A 27,658-nucleotide genomic window follows, 5' to 3' on the forward strand; every position below is an offset into this window, starting at 1 on the left:
GTTCTCCCCTTCACTGTCTGGTATGAACAGATATGACAAAGTATTTGCTCTGTAGATAAGAATATTAACCAGGTAACCGGATAAGCGTAGTAACAAATCACCAAAAAACATGAAGCTAGTGGATCTAGCCATCACAGTCCTGATCAATCATCAAGACAGACCTCCTTTCCTCAAGGTACAACAAACCTCCATTTGATTTTAAAAAGATTTGTGGTGACTGCTGCTTTAGTACAGAAATTGACAAAAATTACCCCAAAGTATCTCTCACTGCTTTTTACCTAGACCTCCGTTTTAATCTCTGCACCTAACTTTCAGAATAAAAGGAAACAGTCTTCAGGTACCTCAGGGAAATCCAGCCTGTCAGTAATAATTCATGAAGACTTTCTCATCAATAATACTTAATGCAAGAAGCACCATAACTCAACAGTGATTAAGCTCATTTGGATTACTACTGTCTGAAGCACGGTTAGGAAAATTTTAAAGAAAGCTCTATGGAAAAGCATCAAACATTTTCTCTCAGAAAAATTACAGCTCCACTAGCACAAGTCAGTTACAAAAGTAACAGAATCTGAACTTCGCTTAATAACTGCAAACCCAAGACAGATTAAACATCTCGAGTACAGATTTACTGAGAGGAGAAGGGAAAGCGTGAGGGCATTGTACCCCACCTATTTGTATCACTTACTACTATATACTTCCAACATGACTGCAGGGCTGTTCCCATGTGCCATGTTCCTGTTCATGTTATGGATACTTCAACCCCTAAGCATACTGAAAAAAGTTCATTTGATCTTGCAAAATGCTGGCAGATGATGAAATGAAAAGATAAAATAAAAACAGAGAAAAGAACAGATACTGGAGAAGACTATGAATGGTCTTGACTACTAAGTGGAAACAAATCTTGCTATCAAGTGACTTTTCTGAGGGACCCATCAGCACTAGAAACAGGATGACTCGAAACTACTTTTTCACGTGAGTTGCAAAGATTCATTGGTAATTCACTGGTGAATGATCCTGAATTCTGAACGCTCCCATCAGTGTGGCAAAATGTCAATCTGAAACTCAAAATCTCTTAAACTCAGATTTAAAACCCTTAATAAGATCATAAATTTCTGAATTCTTGAATGCAAACTTGCTTTTTTCCTGTTTTTGTTTTAAACAAACGTTTGCTCCTTTTCAAGTTACACATTGACAATTTGGTAAAAACTTGTATATATCCCATTTCAAACCCACATCATCAGTATTTTCTTTGTTACAGTTGTACACTTCTGCCTTCCTTATATACCTCAGACAACTTGTAAATGTCTAAAGGTTTGCAAGATTATGAACGATGCCAACAAAAAAACAGACCCACATGTCAGATCTACAAAATCCTGCAACTGCATTTGAGAAATGTTTTGGACAGTTATTCTTAAATAACACAGTCCAAAATTAAAAACTTTAAAACTGAGTGATCAGCAGAATAATCACAATTATAATTATATTTTGCAATGATAACAGGCCTTTTTGTACTATAGCTACAGCTTTCAGTTCCAGCATCATTAAGAGATTCTTCAAATTACTTTTTAAATATCCTTTTCCCTCAGGATTTTCACTTATACCTAATTAGACTACTTACCCCATGCCATGTAATTCCCTATTGCCAAAACTGCTAAATGCTTCAATAAGAAGGAGGAGGGCACCAGTGGAGCAAGGCAGATGTAATGTCATTGGTTAACAATAGAGGTGTGAAGCAACTGCTGTAATTATAAAACTCATTAATTCACAGTGTTTAGGGGAAAAAAAAAATCCTTGGCAATAACTCTGTTGAAACGGCAATTCTTTTCAACACTACCTCAGATTGAAAAAAATCTTTCAATTTACACCTTCAACAAGACAGAATAGTAATTCCACTAGTAATTATAAAAATCAACATCTGCATAAAAAGTAAGGAAAAATTGTCAGCTATAATGGCATCCAGCATTCATACATCCTTTTCATCTTTCAAATTGGCACACGTGGCATATTTTGACCCCTAACTGATTTTATTTTTAGTCTCATTCCTCTAAGACTGTAAATGGACAACTTCCAAGACTATATTTCCAGAAAAAAAATAAAGAATTAGAAAGAATTAACGCAAGATTAATTAATTTTAAATTTTACAATCTCTGCCCAACAGTAGGGTCCCAGGTTTCATCTACAACAGAAATATTTGCCATTTACCTTTGCATTTCATGGATGCAAGCTGTTTAAATAGATGAGGAGCCCTGACAAGATAGGCAGCACTAGGTTCTGCTTCCATCATTCATCTTCCCTATGCTGCTAACTAGCTTAGGCAGTGTCACGAAATGTCCCCCATCTCTGCAAATGCTATTCTCAAACTTTCCCTGTCTAAATTTGTCTGAAAAAAAATTCTGAAATTTCTAGGTGGAGAAAATTTTCTCTAGAGAGAAGAGATTTTAAAGAGACAGCAGCTGGAGTAAAGCTCTCACCTTGAATACTCAACATTATATTATTTAACTTCTGTTCACTATTGGGTATTTCTTCTTAAAATTTCAGTTACTTTACATACAGCATATATAGGAATTGTGGTTGATTACCATTTTGAATTCAGACGAATACACTGAATTTCATTTCATATAATTTGCAATGTTTTCTGACGACAGAACAACAGATATTGCAGGGTCAGTGATCGCAATTCCCCTATTTAGGCTGTCTAACACTTTCCATTATAAAAGATTACTGTGGCCTTTATTTCTGAGCTGTAACACTCTGAATGTTTGCAGCAGGTGATTTAAATTTATCAGAAAGAAAGTCTCTGTACTAGAAAAGTGGCTTTCCTAGTGTCATAAAATGCAGATCAGATTTTGTTGAGATGCAAACTGTTGAATAGCACTATTTTATTTTTCTTCTTGTATTTCTCCTCAGAGAAATTTTGGCAGCATGTCGAAACAATAAGGAATATAGAAGTAACAAACATAAATACTATAAGATGGGACTCTAGATTTTGAAGTTAACACTTGGAAATCAGAATATTAAAGAATTTGGGCCACTTGTATACTGTATATAGTATAACAGAGACTATAATCATAAGTGGGCAGAAGTCAGTTTTCCTGGATAATATTCAGGCACTTCTGGTTTTCAAATCTGTGTGTACAAGTGGAGTTATACCATTTTGAAAAAGAAGACTTTGTAGATAGAACTACTTAGAGTACTTAAAAAGGAAAACGGAGTAAAATCTGATTCTTTTATGATGAGAACGTAATACTATCACGCTGCATTGTACACCATGTCTCCAGATTTGTACCCTAAAATCTTTTGCCTTGCATTGCACTTCTCTACTAAACAGTCACTAGACTAACTGTATGAGCTGGCATTACTGCAGGTTATGACCTCAGGGATCGTGAGGTGGCTGGGAGAAGGAAAAGAAGGCATTTTAGGAAACAGGTCTTCCCCACATGTTTCCCCCACTTCTTAAAGCTGCTGTATCTTCTGGATTGTCCCAGTGCAAAGTGATGGCCCTGGTACAGATTTAGGGTGTTGATATGCACTTATTATTCTGGCATTTTAGTATTATACCTAACTTACTTAGAAAAAACCAAATATTAGATTTGTATAGATCCTGAATATTATAAAGGGACATAAGAAGAGAAACAGGTGTATACAGTAGTTTTGATGTACTGATTAGATGAAACACTTGAAACATCAAAAATGATTCAGGTATATTACTCAAAACAACAAAAAATGAAATTACAGATCAGGGAAGAAAGGCTTTTTTTAATTTTGGGGTGTTTTTTCATACACTTGTAAGTGTCTTTAAGAGTCACGAGTTACATATGTTTAAGTTAAGAAAATACCAGCACTTACTGTCAGAATTAAGAGCAATTCTTCAATGTTGCTTTCAGGTTTTAACTGATCTTTGAACATCCCAATAGTTGGATGCTTCAAGTAGTAATAGGAAGCAATGCGGCCATATGTCAGAGGTTCAATGCTGCGATTATCCTGTTAGAAGGGGAATCAAATATACATGGTTCAATATAAATGGTTCCTACAAAACTGTAAAATATTTTAAGACTACTTTATAAGAGAGAACAGCAAAGATGATTTAGCATCATAATTTAGCTGCAAACCCAATTAAGCTCAGTTTTCGACATAAGTCTTACAAATAGCTCCACAGACAAACTCTAACATCTCAAATCAGGAGCATGTATCTTGCTGTTCCCAACTTTTAGGAGCATGTATCTTACCGAATCTTGTAAGGCACAGATTAGTCTTACCTCCCCAATTTCAATACAGAAGGAGCATTCCAAATCAAAGAGGGATTTCTCAACAAGGCTTGAGAGGTACTTATTCATAGTGTCATGGCTCACATCATCCAAGTTATAGTAACTAGATAAATTGAAAACAGATGCATTACATGAATACTTTTGACACTCTGAAGATTCTTAACAATAACGTCTTGTAGGAAAACTTACAAGGCTGCTATAATACACACACATACTTGGAACAGCAATATCCACATTAAACAATTAAATACAGAACTATTCCCTTATATAGTCTAACAAGAAATTAATGATTCTTAAATGGTTTGTGGGAGTAACCAACATAATACAAGCATGTACATATGGAAAGATGGTAATTTCTCTGTCTATTAATAGAAAGGTTGATACAAACAGAACTGGACTGGCTATATTTTGTTAGTGGGAAAATTTTCCTGGTTGCATAAGTATATTTTCCTGATTATATAAGTATGAAAGTGAACAAGCAATACTAACACAAGTAACAGTATTTTTACTTCAAGAGAAAGGAAGAAAACCCACCAAGGATAGCAACTGTTCATACATCCTGGAACTCTGAAAATAAAAACTAGGCATATAGTGACATCTCTTGAAAAAGTAACCTTACACCAATCCAAATGTTGGTGTTTGTTGTCATATTTCCGTGTCATTTTATTCTCAAAGTTAAAATTGCTAAAAAAGGAATAGGGTATTTGTCAATGTGGTTACTTCACATGTTCATTTTCAGGTAAAATCGTTTAGGTAAACTACATATAGTAATAATGGTTCTTAGGTATCTGTATGAAGGAAAAATGTTTATAAAAACTGTGCCAAAACATACTGTTATGCCAGCATATAAAAAAGACCCAGTGACTGAAGTTTGCACTCCTTAACTGTAGAATTTAAGCTGTATTATAAGATTCTTACTCACAAAAACTAACATAATTTCAGGGAGAGCTTTTACCTAGAAAACTCCAGATAAAAATGTAGTAAGAACTTGTGTCCTAGATTCAACAAAGGCACCAACTCAGAAAGTAACAATTAAGTTCAGTGAGCCGTAAAGAAAAACTGAGCATGCTCAGAAAGTTTAAAAATTCTGAATTTAAGCAGAGCAATTAAATCATGCAATTTCAAAGTGGAATTCAAACAAACAAAAAATTTGATGCTTTATTGAAATGTTAAAAAGCGCAGTAAAAAAGGTTGTCCCTGCTCATTTAATTCTGTAAAATACTGTCGCACAAATGGACTACTGAGATTGCTGCAACAATGAAAGATGCTCCTTTGTTCATACTAGCTGCTTTACTAAAATTTCCTACTGTTACGATGTACTCAGCATCCCCACTGGAAACAATGCCACATGCCGTAATGGAGATTAGGTTCTTTCAGTGTTATTTTGTGCAGATGAACAACAGGCTGCAAAACAGTGTGCTGAGATTCATTTTAGCTGATTTTACATAGTTACAGCTACACCTGAGTTAGTCTTTTTAACTACCTTTACTGCCAATGAAGAGAAACGTGTGCTTGCAGAATGCTATTCATCTGAAGTATTTTATATATCTGCTTTAGGATGAGGTGAAATGTAATCACTGACTAAAAAAAAGAACTTTGGACAGTCAGTTCAGTTGCTGATGCTATATTTGGGCAGATGAATCCCATTCTCTGGTTTAAGCTCTATTTTGTTTACTGTAATGCTGCTGTTAGCAAATTTCAAAAGATGGAATTGCATTTTTATAAACTACAAGCATCCTTCCATGGCTGTTTTATTAACAGAATCTGATTTGCATTATTATTTTCTTAAAAGAACTTTGGACAGTCAGTTCAGTTGCTGATGCTATATTTGGGCAGATGAATCCCATTCTCTGGTTTAAGCTCTATTTTGTTTACTGTAATGCTGCTGTTAGCAAATTTCAAAAGATGGAATTGCATTTTTATAAACTACAAGCATCCTTCCATGGCTGTTTTATTAACAGAATCTGATTTGCATTATTATTTTCTTAAACACAGTTTTTAACATTTATCTTTTTGAATAGCAATAGCATAACTGAAAAATGCCTGCATGCTAAATAGCAGTACAGTAATTTCCAGATTTCTCCCTTGTTATTAATCCCAAATTATGGGGTTAATTCACTTTGAATGTTCACTTATAATTGGGTAAAGTTGGAGTAAAACACTACTACCATAAGAAAAAGATTAAAAAAATCTGTTCTGATAGCAGGAAAACAGTCAGCTACATTAGACAACAACAAAGTGTATATATATGGCAGTGGAGTATTCAACTCTGTGATATTTTATATGGGTTCATGCTGAGATGATCTCAAATATTTAAAACATAGCTATTGTCCAAAACGAAACCAAAAGATATATTTACATTGACTAAAAAGCTTTATATAGTAGACAGCCACACATTATGAGCCTCATGCAAAGAAAACTTATTTGTAGCAAAAGTACTCTAACATTGTTTTCAATGCAACTTAATTTTCATGAGTTCCGTTTTAAATTTTCTAAAGTAATGTAGTAATGATAAAAATGGTCAACATTTCCATCTGACATCTTATCACCAAACACATTTAGAGTCTGTTTATTAGCAGAAATTACTTTGTAACATTTTGTTTACGTTCTGGAAAGAATTGAGCAAATTAACTTCGTAAGTTGTTTAAGGATGTGAGAAGATGTTCTATTTTACACATCTAAACCACTAATGATCATTAGTATTTTTCTCTAAATTGAATATAACACTACTGAAATGATTCTAATTAAGGCACTTTGTTGTCACGGTATTCAGACTTTCACCGTATCATTGCAGCACTATTATTTGCAGTACCACAACACTGATGATGAATACTGATAAAACAAAGGAAGAGATATGGGCAATACACTGAAATTATTTTTTGAGACTGAAATTTAAGACAGTAATTCAAACAGATTTTATCTCGTGCTCTGCCTAATTTGCAGTATTTCACACTGAAGTCGTAATCATAAAAGGCATTATAATGCCTTTTAAAACCTATGTGAATTTTAAATTTGCTGATTTTCAGTAATTTTTTGTCAGAGGAGTAAATATATAGCTGCCTAGTGCAAATAAAACAATGTAAAGAAAAATCTTAAATGGTTTGTAATCTTGAGTGAAGTGGTACCAGTGTGTTTTAACTACTATCTATAATGGGGTAAATATAATTTTGAGCACACCCACAGGAGCTTCTTGGTCACTCAGCACATTTTCCCCTAATAAAAAGCAAAGCCATTCATCTAGAAAGACTATGTTAAAATCATTAGCGAAAACAGAGGGATCATGACATTAGACATTATTTTGAATGCACGGGCATAAATGCAAGTTGAATTTGGCATGTTGGTATGCTCCAAGTATAAAAACTGCATCATATGTGAGTTCCTCTATGAAGCTATATTACCTAACTATTTAATTACAGATAAAGAATAAAAACAATGCAGTTTCATGCTCACTGCATTGAATCATCTAGTCATTATTTTCCCTTTGCTATAAACAGACAGCCTACCTTTTTATCAGCACACCATTTCATTTATTTCACAGTGAAGCCCAGTTTCACAATAATTGACTTGTCAGAAGCTCTAATTTATGAGGCTGGGCTCTGTAAGCCTTCTCCTATATTGGACTCAACCTGCACACAAGCAGGGTTGAATATTTACAATGCTGTTAACAGGTGCTGAGTTGTTTAATGATTCTAATAGCCAGAAGCGTACTGAGAAAGCCAGCGGGATCACAATTACAGGCTGTTTGAACACAACAATTACTCGTCCCCTGAGAGGTGTGAAAGTCAAAGGCAGTTTTATCCTAACAGCATCTAGCACATGGGCTAGACAGGCTAACCTCCATTAGTAGTCCATTGGGAAAAAGCAATAACAAACCCCTAGGTATCATAAAAATTTACAAAGTATGTAAAATTTAAACAATCAAAATCTGAAGGAACTTTTTGTTGTCTTTTAAATAATATATTTAAAATCCCAAACCTTGTAGAGCTTAGCAAGAACAACAAACCGTGAAACATGAACTTATTTCTCTAATCTAAGGAAGTGTGGAATTTCATCAGCTGAGAAAGACAGAGAGACGTGCAGGAACATAAAATGTAGATGAAGTTACACAAAACATTTAGGATTTAATGTGAATGGTGGCAATCATTTCCTGTTTAGCTTATGTAAACCTGCCCTGAGATCTCTCTGGGAAATTTTTCATCAGCCTTGAAATGGTCCTGCTATAACTGTCAATGCTGTGAAGTCATTTGTTACAGCACCATGTTTTTTATGTTCAGATTATACGGTAGTAATAGTGACACACATAATGAAAATCGGTGGCAGAGTCAGCCAAAAATATTAAAAGAAAAAACTTGCTAGCCGGAAGGCCTTTTGAAACAAATGCACAAAAAAGCCGAATCTACAGCATTCACTTGATAGCATGAAAGTGTGCTGTCTGAGATTTTACAGTCCTGAAAGCAGAATTTTGTTATGAACAAGTATGGGGGAAGCACAGATAGTCTTTTTTGTAAATCGCTTCACTGCAGTCATCGATTGTGTTTACTTTCATCAGCTTGTGGCCTTCAGCAGCTCCCATCTTCAAATGGTTCCATGGAAATGGTACTGAGTATATGGCACAATTGATGGACCTTCATAGCCAGAGAGCTATGAACCAGTGTACCAACTCACTTCTGTTGTTAAGGCATCACTGACTGACTCTGGAGTCTGTGACTGGCTTGCTAAAATGCATTACAGCATGCCCAAATGCTGCAGACAGTAATCTCTATCTGTATTTTACTTGTATTGTGTTTTCCTGCATTCATATATTTGCTTATGCCAGGTATGAGAAATAGATACATTACTATCTTTAATCAGTTTTTAGTATATTGTACATTGTGGTTATTTAAGAAGGTAAAAAAAGAGTCCAGTTTCTCTGACATCAGCAAGGTATTTGCCTCCACATCAGTGCTCCTAATTAAAATATTTACAAGAAAGTTTACCTCCTAAGATGTCTTCATAAGGTGAGAAATCAGAGGGGATAGGCACATGTAAATTTGCTTACATATCGATAGAGCAATTCTTTTTCCTATGATATATTCCAACAAATTATTTGTACAGGTAAATCATATCCAAGAGCAGGAAGACAATTATGTGAATTTCCTTTCTGAATGGGGAGATGCGGGGTTTTCAGCTTTGCATTCTCACCTAAGACTGCAGCAGACTGGGGAACAGGAGGCAGCTCAAATACTCAGCAGCCTGGGGCGTCCCAGTCTGAGAGAATCAGAAAAACTTTATTCGTGTGAATAGTTTGGTAAAAGCATACCATGAACTACATTCCTGTGCTTTTTACATCACTGTGACCCTAATAATTTAAAAGAACAAGCTCTTGCTATGAAATTCATAATAATGGCTATAGCTGTTATTGATGAAGTATATATACAGGCACACAGATCTACATGTGACTGTAAAAGAAAGAATCCACCCTGAGAAATAGCTTTTTTCCAACTCAAAATATGGATATTGGTAATTACTGCAGTGTAATATACCTGCATCTTCTAGGCTTCTGTTCTTAGTAGCTACTGCCAAAACTTTTCCATTTTATCTCTTAATCTTAGTTAATTTAACTTTCTTCAGTAATCCCCCCTTCTGATATAATTCCAAATGAGCCCTAAAATTCTGAAGAACTGTGATTTTGTCACTGAAATACATATTATTCTATCCTGACTGGCCAGTATTAGCTGTCACCTCAATACCAGAAACTATATTGGAACAGTATATAACAATAATTTTTATTCAGATGTTTTATTCACATTATTAGACATGCTCAGCTAATCATACTGAAAAATGGAAATTTAAAGTAAAATATAAGCGTATGATGATAAGAGCATCAGTCTGAGATAATTTAATTATAATTTATGCCACATTATTCTTTCACTCCAGAAAACTTCGTAAGACTGACATAAAGTGAAAAAAAAAACCCTTAATAATAATTCTTAGAATGAATTAATAAAAATTTTTTCAGGTCTTCACAAGGCATTTACGCAGAAAATTGATTTTATAAGTGTGTACGTACACACACACACAGTCATATATATTTATAAATACATAAAAAACTACACACATTTTAATAGTGATGCGATGTGTGCTCTCAGAATATCTAAAAATTAACTTCCCAAATGAAAGCTGATTCTGCTTAACTTTACATATGTTTTAAATTTCTTTTTCTCTTTTACTGCACATGTATCTGGAAAATATCATAACCTGATTTATAGAAAATGTTTCCCATAGCCATTTCTCTTTTGTAGAAAGTTGCAGATTATAATCTTTTATAAAAGGTAAACACGAGTGAAAGTCAAGAAATTTCAGCCAAGGAAAGGAGACAGACGAGCCTCTCAAAATAGCCCCTTTCACAGAACAGGGCACTTTGCTGATCTGTCCTGTATGATCTTGACTAAGTAAAGAACATATCGATTACAGTTGTATGTGGAAAGGAGAACAGGTTGTAGTACTTGACTGAAGTAGCACAGAAACTTTGACTTAACATGCAAATTCAAAACCCTCTACATTTAGGAATAATTGCTTTGGGGGAGGGAGAGAACAGGGAAGAAACTCTGGATATTGAGACTGATACAGTTTGATAAGCAGTTTTATTTGGACCACCCCTCTCATTTGCACATCATCTCTTGAACAACATGCACATGACTAGTCAGTATGCCTCTGAACAAAACTAGCACTCAAGCTACTCCACTCCCCCAAAACCAACAGCTCAATTACTCCTCTTAACTGGGCAGTTAAGACCCATTTCACAGATTTCAAGATAGAAGCGTTCATCAAACAAGAAAATTAAAATGGTTTGATGAAGTTTTGTAACGTGCAAAGATTTTCAACACCACCATTTAAAGAGCCATTATTACAAGTCTAATGAATTACCTCGTGTGCCAGAAAAACTTTTGTAATGACTGCATGTTTAGAAGAAACCTGGATACTTAGAGCAAAAGGATACTTCGATCTCTAGCTCACAACAAAGGTAGATTAACATTACTTAAATAGTACAAATTGTAGGCATCAGTAAGGCATTTTATGATACTGGATTGGAATAGAATGATCCTAGATTTGTTTATGCAGCTTTAATATACAAGTAGCTAAAACTGGCAATAAATGAGAATATAAATCTTCTGCATATTATCTAAGCCCATTATTTTGGGGATTTACAGCATCACATGCAGTGACTTTTATGCCAATGAATCCCAAGGCAATTTACCAATCATGCATATGGGAATTACTTATTCACCACTAAGGTACAATCACCTGCTGGCTGGAAAATAGTTCTTGTTTCACAGTGGAGAGAAAGTCAACAAAATTGCTTTGGGGCAGGACATGATAAAGAACACTGTATCAAGTGACACTGAGTAGGTATTGTGTAACTACCCAAACCAAAATCCAGCCATTGTGCTCCTACTCTCGTGAAAAAAATAAACCTTAAAACCTTTGGATTATTAAGGGCCACAAATAGTTCTTGTTTGGTAATATCAATCATTTCACATGCTCATCTATGGCACAGTAAACTCCATTACTATATTGCAATTTATTCAAAGTTATCTCAACTATCACCGACTTCTCTTCAAAAAACTCTTCAGTTTTCCTTTGATGTATCTCATTCAAACTGACTACGCTGGAACTGCTTGGCTTGTAGGAGGTCTGAAAATACCACAGATAGTAGGTCCAGGAACTCTACTGACTGGCTAGTTTAGTAACTTTGGATGAAAATTAATTGAATTTATTATCATGTCAAAGAATGGAAAGTGTGCACATCCATTGCATTTGCACTTGGTATCTAGAAGTGACCTCTGACACAGTCAATAATGTCCTTAATTTTTCTCCCTGCATGACTGAGTACAGAAGGAATGCTGAGTACCTCCGTGTGGATGAGACAGGGGGTAGAGCAGCACAACTTGTGAACTGTTCCAACCTGCATGTGTGGCGTTCCAATGAAAGACTCCAATTTCATTAGAAAATTCAATATGCATTCCTATCCTGCCATTATGGACATGACTAGTCAAGATCTGTTCATGTTGTTTCTCACTACAAAGGTTCTGCATCTCACTATGAAATATAGTGTTTTATTTTTCTTCCCCCCCCCCCCCCTTTTTCCCACAATCCTCTCAGAATCGCAGAACTTTTGCTTAAAAGTTGATATTGTGATAACTTCAAATTTAGCTTTCTGTGACACTGCACATTAAAGAAACTGCTGAGAAAAAAGGACCATCGGTAAACATGCCAACCTCATACTCCAGTGGGAACCTTCTTTTATATTGGGAAGAGCTTGCCTATTAAATCAAATGACTACATTTCTATATTCTACACTTACTTTTGGGCTATATGTTGTGTCTTAAAAATCTACCTACCACAGATATCACATGATCAAATCTTGCCAAAGACAAATCAACAAAATCACTTTAACACAGCAATTCAAGAGCAAGACGTTTTAAAATAACATTACTTATTCTGTATACTAAAAAAGAATAGCGTCTGCAGTGGCATAGTTTTTAACATTAGTTGTAGTATAGATCATGTGCAAATTCCAAAGTCATACAACTAAACACAGCTTTACCCACATCTAACCTAGACAAAACCAGAATTTAGCTGTTTGTCACTCTCAGGGGAGAAATACCTTCCACATAAATGTATTAATTTTGTTAGTTATGAACTGAGAGAATTGGGTATGTTTTCTTTAGTTTACAGTTCTAACACTGTTCATTTTTTATTTCCCAAGAAGATCAGATGGAAATTCTGTTTTGTGGCAGATTCAGCATAGGACTAGATGCAGAACTCAAAACTAATGAAGACTAAAAAAGAATTAAAGGAAATTATTTTATCACCTGCAGGCTCCCACCAGCAGTTGCCCATAAAGAACCCAGCCAAATGTTACGGACATTAACGTGATTTCAGAAATACAACACTCTGGAGTACATCAAGAAATATTTAGTGCTATAAATGCCTAATTCTTTATTTGCCACATTATTTTGGTGGGTGAATGATCACATGATAGGTAACATACCATTTACCCCAAACAATGTTGTGACAAAGGCAGGCTACATTGCTGGAACAGCTCAGAACGATCTGCATACCAGCTGGAGTTAGGCAGGATGATAACAATCATTGAAAATATTGCACACGTGGTTTCACCAGGATACCCTAATGAAAGTAAACTTTACCACAGAGGAACAGCTGATAGCTATTCTCTCATTTATTAGGAAAATCCAGGTCTTAATAGATTTTCTACAGAAAACTGGGCAGAACATATCAATATGGTAGCTAAAAAAAAAAGTAACACATTATAAATACAATACCTAAAGGAATGTGATAATTTGGAGTTTTATTTTAGGGATGCTGATGTAGTCCTCTCAATAAGGCTATTTTATAGTTGTCATTAAATTGTAAAGTTATCTATCTGCCAAAAAATGCATTTATATTTAGAGAAAAAATTATTAAAAAAAAGTGCACACAAGTTTTATTCCATACGTGGGCCAGTAATGCTCCTACATTGGAGACTGCCGAGTATTCTAGGCTCCAATAGCAGCGGGATCACCTTTGGATCAACTCTACCCTCAAGTTACCTTTAGATTAAATTGCATTTGTATTTTATACTCACGTTGGGTTCATTATTAGTCGACGGAAGAAGTAAGTCCAGGTGATATAATCCATTGCATCCTGCTTAGAAGTAATAGTTCCAGCAGCAATTTCAGCATTCAAGTGGTCAGCCAGCACTTCTAACAAGCTGAAGAACAGAAAACAAGAGGTCTTAGCTGACTCCATAATCACAAAGACAGGTAATATATTTTGTAGAGTTGTGCATTAAAAGGTTTATTACTTTTAATCTGAAAATATTATATATTTATCTTCTGGTAAAAGAGAAGAGGGGGAGAAGGGGGAATGTAATTGCAAGGTCAGTCATCTTCTTTACTCAATAGTGGAATGAAGCTCAAATTATTTTTTGACTGGACCGAGAATGCACAAGTTTAAGTCATTCATGGAATGTATTCAGATGGAGCTACTCAGTGGTAACTTCTGAATACTGTGTGTTGACCATATGATCATGCTGGTTTAATCCAATAGAGAATCATATGGAAAGACAAACAGGAAATGAAACAGTGGCAATAACTTAGCTAATACTTGACAAATACTTGAGGGCTATTAAAATTACATCAAAACTGCTTCCCCCAGATTTTGCCTCATCTTCATCCACTAAAAAAGCAGCCACTTTTATTACCCAGAATCTAAACTCAGAAACACAGAAGAACAAAAGCAGTTTAAAATGATTCTTACGAAGTAAAATACTGTTTAGAGTCATTAAATGGAACAAAGACCTCCATTAGGGTATCTAACGAGACCGTGCCTGTATAGAGTTCAATCAGGGAACGGCAAATATCCTTAAGGATCAGCCTAATTTTTCCTCTGTTATAATCCCTTTTCTTTTGCTACTGTTCTTTCCCTATTGCTAAAAGTAAAGAATAATTTGGTATGAGTAGCTGTTTTACTGCTGTATACCACTGATCACACGCTTCTGAAGGTAAGAACTGCAGATGTTCTACCCAGACTGCCCAGCAGAAACTGGATGGATGATTCAATATCTATTCCATAATAAAGAGTGCTTTCTCTTTTGCTTCTAATGTGCTGTATTTCAGACCCACGATCAGTGAGAGCACAAGGCCTGTCATATGAGTTTTGTACTCAAGTCTCACAACTAAAACAGACATTGGCTTTTAGAAAAAATTTTTATTAAAAAAATATGAAGTTTAATTTTACAAATTGGAAATACTACACAAAGCTGATAAATCTGCTCTTTGGTAGAACAGATGGGAAAGCGTTCTAAAACTAAAAACCCTCCAAGAAACCCCAAAGCACTTTCTCTTTGAAGCTATAAAGCCTCTCAAATACTTGATCATAAAAAGACCAAGACAACTCTAAGTTAATCAGATCACAACCTACATAGAACTTAACTAGATTGTTATTAATATGTGTATCTTAATCTGAAAATTTATCAAATATTCTTTGTTTATAGTAAAAGACGGAGTATATCAAACTACAAAGTAAATATATACACACAAAATGAGCTACTAGAAACATAGAGTATTTATAGTATCGCAAACAGGAACAAGGCGTGATTACTACTGTTATACTGAAGATACTATTTCTTTATTTAGAAACACCACTTACTAATGAATTGAGAGATTTCCTAGTTTATGCTAGTGCCATACAGTCTGGATATATCATCAACATTTTAATCGTACTGCTCTTTTGACTTATTAGCTATCATTTTGAAGAAGTTCAACTCCTAGCATTTTGTCCTAAGCAAAATTTATATGTTAAAAAAAGAAAAGTGTGGTTTCCTAAGGAAATGAAGCGCATGTCTCCACATTCTTTGTTTGCAAAAATTATATGTCTGTGCACCACAGAAATTAACCTTCAAATACACCAGCCCATTTCAACTACATTTCACAGGTGGATAGCACTCTCAAGCTCCTACAAATTTCCTGACCAGATAGAGGTCCCATTATCGCTTATGTTGAGGGATGAAATGTCCTTAGGAGGACAATACTGTGAATTCTTCATCACTGAGAAAAGCTTTCAGTAATGCTCATGCTTTATTAGATGTCTGAGAATTCCTCCATGAAACATGCATCTATAGGAGACCGTTCTAGTTCTGCTTCTTGTTGAACGACTAAGTATATTATAAATATCAAAACCAAGGCACGAGTCACATTATGCTGCACAGCAAACTTTGTACCAGCTAAGTTCAGAGAGGCTGCAAAAAGGTGGTGTTTCTACATTTCTGACAAAAATATTGCAGTTTTGAAGTGAAAGATGTGTTGAAAGTGTATTAGTAATAGTTTACACCATGCAGATTTCTTTTTGAACTTGTGAGATTTTGAAGAATGTGGTATCTATAATGGTACAAGTATTCTAGGTAAAAAGTGCTAGAAACTCACCTATTTTTTTTCCTATTAAGAATTTGTCACAGAATTTCAGAGAGGGTTCTGAGGATCATCTATAGTTGTCCTACACACTGGCCTTGAAGAACAGTTTGTGCTCTCATTCAGATGTCTAAGACAACACTCAGAAGCAGAGAAGCATTTGTAGTATCATCTGGGAATGGACTAAAGAGCTCAACAGTGCTTCAGAACTCTTGGAAGAAAGGATTTTTCTGCCTAAAGATGGATAGTTTTTTGGAAAATGATCTTCCTCTAGGACCCCAATATTTAGGAGGTATTCGGCACAGGAATTTTGTTTCTCTTTTCTCTGTCCCTCATTTGTAGTACTGTTTATAGTTTGATCAGCTTTTCTGATTGCTTTATCTTTACCTTGATTCCACTGGGAAAGGTTCATAAAGGAATTTTTTGTAGAAGTCTTTCTTAATATCATGAACTAGAATTACAGCTTTTCCTTGGTCATCAAATTGTGGTCTGCCAGCACGTCCCATCATCTGAAGTACATCTGCCAAAGAAACAATAATGTATAAAACAAACATATTCATCTGAATGTATAAATAAATGTATTTACATCTGTATAATGTGCAATACAGTATTTTTGGATTTCTTTGGCCTTGTATGCCTTATTGGTTTTGACACATCTAATTTTTTTTTCCACCTCAGATAAATTTACGATGAACTTCTTTCTGGCAGAGACTATCTTCCTGCATACTTGAAGACCACCCACTGCAATAGAATCCAAGCTTACATCTAATATAAATTTCCTCTACTCTCCTTCCATTCCACATCCATCCCTCGTTTGATCATATGCAATTAAAGATGATGAGTAAGAGAACTCATGAAGCCTACAATGGCAACTGTCTATTATTTCCTAATTTTCAAGTATTTGACTTCACAATAATAAAAGTTCCTTGTATAAGCTTTTCTGCTATATACGATTTCCTAGCTTTTGAATATTTTAGAGGAAAAAAGGTAAAGGCAAACTCTAATCACTGACAGCTATGATCTTTACCACTCAAACTTCAGGACAAGTTATATTAGTTATTAGCACTGGAGTAGAGATGGTTTCGTATCATATGTTGTCCCTATATCAGATCACGATATACAAATTTAAAAGCAGGTACAGTTAAAGCTTACCTCTACTACTCTGCCTACATATCATCACTTGCAAATACTAGTTAATGATTTCTATAAACACTGAAAACACTAGTTTATACAAAACACGCTCAACTTGCTACCCGGCCATCAAGATAAGTATGCTTATCATCTGTTTGTTTGTGTCTTCTCATAATCTGGTGTTTTGTGTCTCGCTCAACAGAGCTCTGATTCCTTTTTGGTGCCTCCAGATGCTATTTAACTTTGAAGAAACAATGGATAGCAATTCATAAGTGAGTTTTACATCTTTATTTTAAAACTTTTAATGTTTTGTGTATTCTCTATGAGCTCTATCACAACTGCACAACGTGTGGCTTGCAGTACCTGGCATTTTGAAAAGCGATTTCTTTGGCTTCAGAATCAATAAGCTTTTGGTCCAATCGTCAGTTGGGGAAGGAAAAGCCAGAGGGTGTAGAATGGCATACAGCAATGGACAATGATAGGAGAAACAGCCCGATGATGATAAACAGTTTTTAGTAACACATTTTCATTTGCATACCCACGAGCTATATAGACAGCAATGTTTTTTATCAGTTTATTCCTTTTGTTAATTTAGGAATGACATGAAAATGTAAAATGAAACTAGTTTGAAAATGATGTTTCTGAATAGGTACGTGCACAGGAGGGTGACGAAACAACTTCTTGCTATTCTAATGTGGTGAATTAAATTGTGCATAATACCATATAGGAAATGGATTTACCAACAAGCGTCAGGAAATGATTTTTGCCAATATCCACTAAGTAATTATCCAAAACCAACATTTTCTTTACTGACTGTACGTTGCTTGGCTGCTTTTAATCACTGGACTAAACTCCTGAAATGTTAAATATGATCCAATGGGCTGACTAAATGTCTGGTAACTGAGAAAAGGTCCTCCCCAAAACCTCTGACTTCACTCAAAGAAGCGTTTTTACTTATTTTTAAATTACTGAGCACTCCAGAATGATTCATTCTGCCCTTAGCTGCTTCCTTGGAGCCAAATGCATCCCTGATACAGAAAGGTAACTTCAGCAGGGAGGAACCAAGTTATACCATGACGGAACAGTGAAGGCATAACTCAAGGGCAGCATTAAAGACAATATTGTGAAATTTTGGAAGTATTTCAGAAAGAAACTCATTACATTTTCTTTTTATTGCTGCTGCAAAACTGTACTACCTATCCACAGAACTTCCAGATGCATAAATATTCTCTAGAAAGTTAAAAATAAAAATGCTCTAAGCAAACCACACCACATGTTTCTTCATAAAGTAAGGAATCTGCATTTTCTGTTGCAGTGCAGACAACAAAATCTAAATGCTTCCATCGCAGATGGCCGTATTCCATCCACTCCCTGCCCCCAAAGTCTTATTGAAAATTCAAGAATTGAACAACCCCCAATGTCCAAGTCACCTGAATTCAAAAAGACAATAAAGAGTGAAAGTATAAGCATTCCCTAAAGCCTTTGTGAGTACTTGTACAACAGATTTCTAAAACAGCATAGTAAGTCCTCAATGCTTATCGAGTTTCTGATTTCTTTTGAATATATTATTTTCTCTATTACTTCTCTCTGACAGTCCCACAGACTCAACATAAAATTTAAAACTTCAGTTGATTTCTTTCCTCATCACTTTTCCCCATTCAGTAATAAAGTCAGTTGTCACTATTCTTCCAGTCGGGACGAGCGAGATACTACTTCTCTGCAGAGACTGTTTGTACTAAGTTTACATCAGCCTAAGTCTGTCACAAAATGCAAGTGCGCATGGCTAAGCTCCCAGGTCATACCAGAATCTTTGAAAGAGATTCAAAGTTTGGTCTGGAAATTGATCCCAAGTTTCCTGCAGAGCACTAACCACTAAATTAAGCTCTATGATGGCTTACTTGGAGAAGTAACCTCTGTAGTATTTTCAGTTTAAGCTTTTTTTCATTAGTAAGCTTCTCTTGCTGAAAAGACAGTGTGTGGTTAAAAAGATGCAAGCTCTCTATTTACATTACAAATAACATTTAGATTGTCCTTAGGTGTACACATCTCTGGCACAGTATAGGATTATTTAATAATAAACTTTCTCTTGCAAAAAGAGAAAGGGAAAACAGAACAGGAAACCTGGAATAAATTTAGCTTGTCCTCATTCTTCAAGCTTAGTACCATGCAGACAAATATTCTCCCTGTCTGAACTCTGAAAGAAGTTCTTCCATGGTTCACTTTCTTAAGCTTGTTGAAAACACTGCAGAACAGTTTATGAAAAGTGGAGTTTACTGGAGCCAGAAAGCAATAAAAGTCTATATCAAACCAGAAATTCAAATATTTAATTTAGCTGCTTACTTTTGAAATATCACTTACTTGAAGTATCACATCACTGAAGATACTAGACTAGTTAAGGCTTTTTGTTTACTGTCAAGTGACTACGTATAAATTTTATGTTCTCATACATGTGTGATTCAACTGTTGCATTTCAAACCATGGCTAAGTTTACTGTTAGAAATCTGTTTCTATTTAAAAAAGGTTTCAAAAATGAAAAAAATTATTTGATGCATGAAAACTTCCTTTTATACAATTAAATATGTAGCTAAATATGACTTTATATTGTCCCTTTAATTGTTTAATATCTATTTTGGATGATACACATTAAAGGAATTTAGCATGAAAAAGATTTGCAAGACAGAAACATTTTCATTATTACATAAAATCTTAAGAGTTCTCTTACAACTTGCATCAAAGAAACCCTTTCCTCAGCACTCCTATTCTCTACCCATATTAGGTATTTTCAGTGATCAGTTACTAAATAATTCAGATAATTTGCATATCCTTGAAATACATTTCAGCATATGAGCATTTCCATAATTTATGTGAGTACCTGTAATGGGATAATCCACGTAACGCCTTGTTTTTCCATCATAGAATTCTGTTCCTTTAACAATTACTAAATGAGCTGGAAAATTTACACCCCAAGCTAATGTGCTTGTGGCAATAAGAACCTAAAACAGAAAGAAAGATTAATGAGGTATATGTAACAAAAAGCCAACTTTTCAAATTCCATGTAAAACTCATTATGGCAGGATTCAAAGAAGAAATGCACCTGGATTTTGCAGTTCACAAACAATTCTTCCACAGTTTTCCTGTCTCTCTCATGCAGACCCGCATGGTGCATGCCTATTCCAAAAGCAAGTGTCAGCTTCAGATTTGAATCTCTAACTGTCACTATAATGTCATTCATCTGTAACAGAAAGAACAGTTGCACACTTTAAAACAGATAACTCAGAAATTTTAAACTTTTAGAGTTGTTATTATCTTTTTTTTTTTATAGCAAGGATAATTTGTGCAACGCTGTTTATACAAACAGGAAAACACAGTCTTCAGTCTCTGAACAGTCTGGTTTTATTCTAAAAAAAATCAAATACTAAAAAAAATCAATCTATAATAATGATGGGGGGAATACAAAATGCACATGACTTTATTGACACACTAAGTAGCACAGATAAGGAAATGAAAATTCTGAAAATATCTTGACAGGTCTGGCAAATGCTGTGCATTCTGCTCCGTGTTTGTTTAATGCAATCCCTAGTATCAAAGGGGTTAGAACTGGTATAAAAACATAGCAAATCCCTGCAACCAGTAACATAATAACAGTCATGAAAAAAAAATTTGGCTCTCTCTAATGCCTATGAAAAGACAGGCACAGTTTTTCAGTTTGATAATTCTGCAATATATGAAAAGACACAGTTTTTCAGTTTGATAATTCTGCAATTATTACTCATCAAAAAAGTTTCCTATTCACATGCTGAAATGCAAATTAACTTGAAAAATTTTTTTTGAGTGTTTGTAATTTATAGACTCAAACCCTGTAGTGAAACCCAACATACAATAAGTGTCTTCATTTAAAACTTTCAGAAGTCCAGACAAAAAGCTATTTTTTATTACTATCACTATTTTTTTCAAATCTCATGTCAATGACTACTTGGAATCATTTTAACTACTATCATTTTAACTATATATCTTGCCTATGTTTTCAAGTAATTTATTCCATAATAAGCAAACTTATTTCTCTAGATGACCTCTGTGAAAAGCCCCTCACTAATAATGAACAAGAGCTTTACAACTTTGGTCTTGTTTAGTGATTTTACCCCTCAATATTCCTTCTGTTGTTTTATTTCTAAGACCATTTATAAATTTATGGGATTTTAATATAATTATAGCCAGGAACTTTCAAACCTCATCTCTTATTAGTGGTTTCCTGGTGCCACCAGCAGTGGCATGATGATATTGCATACTTATGGGCAGCATCATTCACGGTTAACCTAGGAGGTCTAGCTAAGGTTAGAGAAAAAACAGTAATGCAGAACAAATTACTCAGGGTAACTGAAGAATTTGGACTGAGTATTCAGTCTCATCTTAGACTGACTATCTCAAAATACTGAGATATAATACCTGCATGACTGCAGTGATATCTTCATTTCCACTTAGGACTCACAGGTGTTGCACTTCCGATGTTCAGAATTGTAACCTTCTCTAAATATTTCCTGGGTTTTATAATTCTCAGACTTTAATGTTAATAAATTATTCACATATCTAAACCCAAGTAACATATGTCACTACTATTATTAAAAAAAAAAAAAAATCCTTAAAAGGTACAAAAAAGCCAGAGAATACAATAGTCAAAAAAACAAACAAACAATATAGATTTTGTAAATCAATCAATTTTGTCAGGAAAAGCAAATTACAAAGCATTTTAAAAAGCCTATTTATTGAAGTAGTATTGACTAACAGAACCACAACTGATGGAAATAACAGAGAACCCAATTTAAAAAAAAATATTGTTCAAGTTTTGGCTTGGTCCAATCAATTTGATCTGTCAATGGAAGCTCCTAAACTTTAAGCTCCTATCCAACAATGCAGTTGCCTGGATGTTCCTGAGAGTTTCCTATGTTATAAGACATGGAAGGTTTGTTGTATAAACTGAGCTGGCATATATAAAAGACAAGGATGCTTACAGAAGAAAAGAGTGAAAGGGACTATAAAACACTGAAAGGAAAGGAAGCAGAAAGAAAAAAACAATGAATTGAGAAGTGAAGAGGGGATATGTCTATTTAGGAAAGGGAAACAAGAAAAGGGGTAGATAAGTAGAAGAGAGTAAAGAACTGAATGAAAGGAGGATATGTTAAAGGATAAAGTTTATCTATCTAGATACAATCAGCAAACCTTTGATTTCTCTAGTCACCATGTAGACATGTGACTGCAGTGTAGACAACATGAATTATGACCCATCTTAAAGATTTTTTCTTCTAAGACAAAAAAAAGCTTGATAAAATGAGAGCCTGTATACAGTTTTCTCTACAATTATGACCATCAACATACATTAACAAATATATTTTCGAGTCTATTAATGCTTTTTGTGCTATGGATTTATGAAGTGGTACTAGCACTGCACAGGCTCCTAATGCTTAGATAGACACTTTGAGAAATACTAGTTATATGTATACATTTCACAGGGAATTAAGATGAAAAAGTAGAAAATGGCACTGGTAAATATCATAAAAATAAATGACAAAATTAATGAATTTACATTTTACTCAATTTCTGCATTCAAAAATTGACAAAAGATATTATATTGCTGAATTAATTTTTCTCCTCCCCACCAAGAATCATCACCTTATGATAGTTATGTCTTTAATGTAAGGGAACAAGCCAGTTCTAATGACATTTATTTCATTATTCACATGAGCAGAATTTGGTATTGGGAAAATAATGAATCTAAACTCTGTTTTCCTCTAGGAGAGTACAAGGATCAAATTAGCTGATTTGGATTAGTCTACAGTGATTAGACTGCTCCTTCAGCACACACAGTTTTACAATGTTAGTTATTGTCAGTACAGAACCTGAGCTAAACCTTTTTGCCATGTAGTTGCCGGAATAAAACATCCTAAATTCACACTGCTGGGAATTTATTCAAGATTGTCTTCTTGCTTTTACAATCAGTGGTGGTTATTTTTTTTTTTCCCTCTGACTTGTATTACAGCGGTGGCCTGTGGTGCTGTTAGTCATACCTGCAAAGCAGTGTAATTTACCACAGGAAAACTAAAGAACCCTTAGCAGGAGAGCTGGCGCATGTACTACTATCCTGTCATTTTAGCAGCAGGGAATCCTAGTCATTTTTAGCTGACCCCTTACTTTCTCATAAATCAATGTAATAAACACAACTATTTTACCCATAGGCACAATCCAAGGCTTAAAATTCTCATGACAATTTATTTAAAAATATAACTCTCTTATGTCAGTGTAGTGTAAGAATATTATCACTTGCTATTAAGAAATAACGGCACAATTAATAGGTTCATTAACCAGAAACAGACACAGCATCATGACTATAAAACAAATCTACTGTTTCTGCATTGTTATAACTTCATTACTATTTATCTTTCTGAAAACAACTGTAATGTTAATTCATAAAAGGGTAAAGAAAATATATTTTATCTTCAGAAAAGAAAAAGTACATTAAAAGCAATATAAGGAAATATACATGGCACTGACACAAAAAAACCCGTACAACACCGATGCAGGGAACTTAATGCAAGGAGCGATTTTTCCCTGGACTCCAAGACAGGCAGGATTGGGCCCATGCAGAAAAGGTTTTGCTATCCTTCACGGATTTTTTGATGAACAAACAAAAATACCTCCTGTGCTTTCCTAGCATTAAGTTGATTAGGAAACCAGCTTTTAATAAAAAACCTTTGAAAACCAATTTGGGGCTCTAGTAGCATTGCAAAATATTTATTATAAAAAATAAAGTTTATTTCTACCTTTTATATTCTAATCTCTGAACAAGCTAGATTTTCTCAAACTAGTAAGTAGTCATTTTCTTTGTTCCTGCACATATGTAAACTGTTGAACCATTTACTTTAAGCTAATAGAACTTTTTTATATTTTAAATTTATTATACTTAAAAAGCTTTTGTAGAAAGATAGGATTCCATTTAAGTAGATACAGTACCCAGTGCCTGAAATACATTCCAGTCAGAGTATAATTCAGCAAGTTGATGACAATGCTGGCTCCAAAAGAAAGGAGGAGACCAGATTGGACAAGAATGAGCTAACAGATTGTGCAGCCCAATTCTGTCCCTTTGAGTGTGATATATTGTTTCAAGATGCTAAAAACCCATACTTTCTCAAAGCATATCTGTTGTGCTGGTTTTCCCATTTTCACAGAATCCTCATTATTAGTACTCTGTACTCTTTTCAAAGCACGTCAGACTCAGACCATATGCCACTGAATAATGCTTATCAATTGTCTAAAATGCCCAATAGAAGAAAGATGTGCCAAACAAAAGAATCGTGAAAGTTATGAAGTCTTTTACAAAAATAATTACATATTTCACATCTGCTACAGATGTTAAGTGAAATAAAAACATCTCCTTGTTATAACTAAATGTTAATTTTTTATGACACACTTTTGTGTCATAAAAACAACATCTTGTAGAAGGAAGTTGAACTTCTATAATGAGTGAAACACTTAGAAATCATTCTTGGGTACCCTCCTGATCTTTAAAGGCAGAAAAAAAAGTCATCTTATAAAATTATTTTTGATGAAGAGTTGACATCCTCATACTCCAGAACTCTCCCATAGAAACAAGATGCCTAAAACACCTCAAATAAGATTATTCAAGAAACATTTTAAAATATGGTTTAAACAGTTGAGATATATTATTAACAAATATACATTTAACATTAAAAATCTCATCTGAAAGACAGCAATATACCTATTCATGACACAGACCAGATTCTTCTATTCCTGTTTTATAGCACAGCATTACCTCAGAACAATAACATGGAGATAATAGGTTATTTGATTTAAAGGTTAGAGAAGGAAAAGTCATCTTTTGTCTTTCCAACAATTCTTGGGATTTTTTTTGTTGGTTTTTTGTTTGTTTGTTTTTTTAGCAATGCAAAACAGAACTATACAGTAAAATTTAATTCACTTTCATGCATATATCTACGCATATTTCCACATAGTGTATGAACACATATACAAATCCATAATTAGCTCACACATGTTTATACACTCTCATCTCTAAAACTGCAAAATCAGTATGGGCCTGATTCATTCCTTTTGGAGTCAATGAATGTCCTTCATTCAAGTGCCCTTGAATTCAGTGGAAGCTGGCTATTGCCTGGTATGGATGCTATTGAATATTACAGTAGGTATGTTTGTGCTAAAGGGTTTTAGTTATTTCTAGAGGTTTCATAAAGAACAGTCTTAACAAGATGCAGATGGTAAAATGATGCACAAAGCAGAATGCAAAAATCATTGTGGTCAAAGTTAAAACTGTGTACATGGGTACATTTCTTCTCAGTCCTTGCACTGTAAATATTAAAAAAAAAAAAAAAAAGTATCTGGCCAGGGAATATATTTCTTTAAAGAAAAAACCAACCCAAATAAGAAAACACCCTGCTTGTTTGCTGGTAAGAACTGCATTCTAACTTCAAACAATAAACAATAAATACTACTTTGTACTTCTAGGTTAAAACCAAAAAGCAGTAAAAACATTAGAGAAAAATAAATAAACTGAAAACTTGATTCTAATAAATTACGTTGGAAAAAGATTGCAACATCTGCCGCCACCACAGATGTAGATGCAATTTCTGAAAGAGAAGGACTTGTTCCTCTTTAATCAGCTCCTAATGTCGAACAGTATAACTGATCTTACCACCACAAACTGGTGGCACTGTCTATTTCCAAAAGGACAATCTGAGCTGTTGTCCCTTTTAACAAGATAAGTAATGGGTCACAATCTTGAACTTGACAGTCCTGGCTGACAGCTCTGAATTAGAATTTTAGCTAGAAAGTTTATATTTAAAAATCATCTCATGTTTATACAAAAAAGCAGGGTAAGGACAAGGTTTTCTTTTTTTCATTGGCACACTGGCTTCAATGAACAATAAAAAGAAAGAAAGAAAGAATTACTCAATTTAAAGGGGCAGCCTTCTCTTTGAGATGCACTGCCTATTCACGTTTCTGTCATGATGCACCTGTCCCTCATAAGTATAACTAGGACGATCTTTACAGAGTGATGTCTACTGAAGAGTCCTTGCAACTACTGCAAATGGCAAGGAAGGTAGCTTCAGCTGCTTCTTCACTCTTTGGAGAAAAATAAACTCTGTGTTAGGACTGCAAATCCTAAGATGGATAGAGAGCTCATTTTGGAATGTGTATGGACAATGCACCTTACAGAAAAAGAAAAAACCCCACCTCTAAGGCTCTAAAATAGGTAAACTCAATTTAAGGGGCAGCCTTCTCTTTGAGATGCACTGCCTATTCACGTTTCTGTCATGATGCACCTGTCCCTCATAAGTATAACTAGGACGATCTTTACAGAGTGATGTCTACTGAAGAGTCCTTGCAACTACTGCAAATGGCAAGGAAGGTAGCTTCAGCTGCTTCTTCACTCTTTGGAGAAAAATAAACTCTGTGTTAGGACTGCAAATCCTAAGATGGATAGAGAGCTCATTTTGGAATGTGTATGGACAATGCACCTTACAGAAAAAGAAAAAACCCCACCTCTAAGGCTCTAAAATAGGTAACTATTCTTTCTTCTTCAAGAGACTGCCCACTCATACTCTACTTTGGGCAAACTATGGCAGTCCTGCTTAAATCCTGAGGAACTTCTGTGCTATGCATAGCAATTGGCAAATGTAGGGATGAGCTTTGAAGTACCAGCTACAAATCTCAGTAAGTAGGGTATTTCAACATCATTGGAGGCTTCCTTGCTCAGACTAAACTAGACATGAAGTATTTGAGTGGACATTTCTTCATAAAAAGCAGGCACGTAGCCTGAAACTTAGTTGGATAGAATCTATTAAACAGATCTAACTATTGTTGTGCAACAACAGGTCCAGTAGAACTGGAAAACTCATCAGTACTAGAAACGGCAATTTTCATCAAGTACGGTTCAGTGTTAGGAAGACTGCTGTCTCAACTTTGTCTCAACTTTCTGAATACCTTTCAACTTTCTGAATACTGTAGGAACATGCGTATGAGCAGGAAACTGTACATCAGACATGAAATTCAAGGAAAGCATCCAGGAAGAATCATCTCCAAAACTGAATGGAGCTGCCTGTAATATATATTTTCAGTAGATGGAGGTAGAAAAAAATTCCTTCTCGACTATAATTCAGTTGTACCTGTTAGACTACTGACTCCTTTGAGGGAAAGAACATCTTGTATGATTCCTCCATGATCTAAGTATGCTGTTGTCTACTTTGGTGGCAACAGTTGAAGGGCTGTTTCTAGATGTCATTTATA

General features: G+C 34.7%; 1 protein-coding gene across 1 annotated transcript in view; it reads right to left on the minus strand.

Annotated features, from left to right (window-relative positions):
* The window catches only part of ASCC3 (activating signal cointegrator 1 complex subunit 3), a 287,341-nt gene that overhangs the window by 38,098 nt on the left and 221,585 nt on the right, over positions 1 to 27,658 (minus strand). Inside the window, 6 exon segments of the mRNA XM_009285000.2 lie at positions 3,847 to 3,981; positions 4,257 to 4,368; positions 13,894 to 14,019; positions 16,604 to 16,736; positions 20,220 to 20,340; positions 20,442 to 20,579. Coding sequence (XP_009283275.1) covers positions 3,847 to 3,981; positions 4,257 to 4,368; positions 13,894 to 14,019; positions 16,604 to 16,736; positions 20,220 to 20,340; positions 20,442 to 20,579 — 765 coding nt within the window.

The sequence above is a fragment of the Aptenodytes forsteri genome, unplaced genomic scaffold (assembly GCF_000699145.1).
Source record: "Aptenodytes forsteri isolate BGI_AS27 unplaced genomic scaffold, ASM69914v1 Scaffold171, whole genome shotgun sequence".
Classification (NCBI taxonomy): Eukaryota; Metazoa; Chordata; class Aves; order Sphenisciformes; family Spheniscidae; genus Aptenodytes; species Aptenodytes forsteri.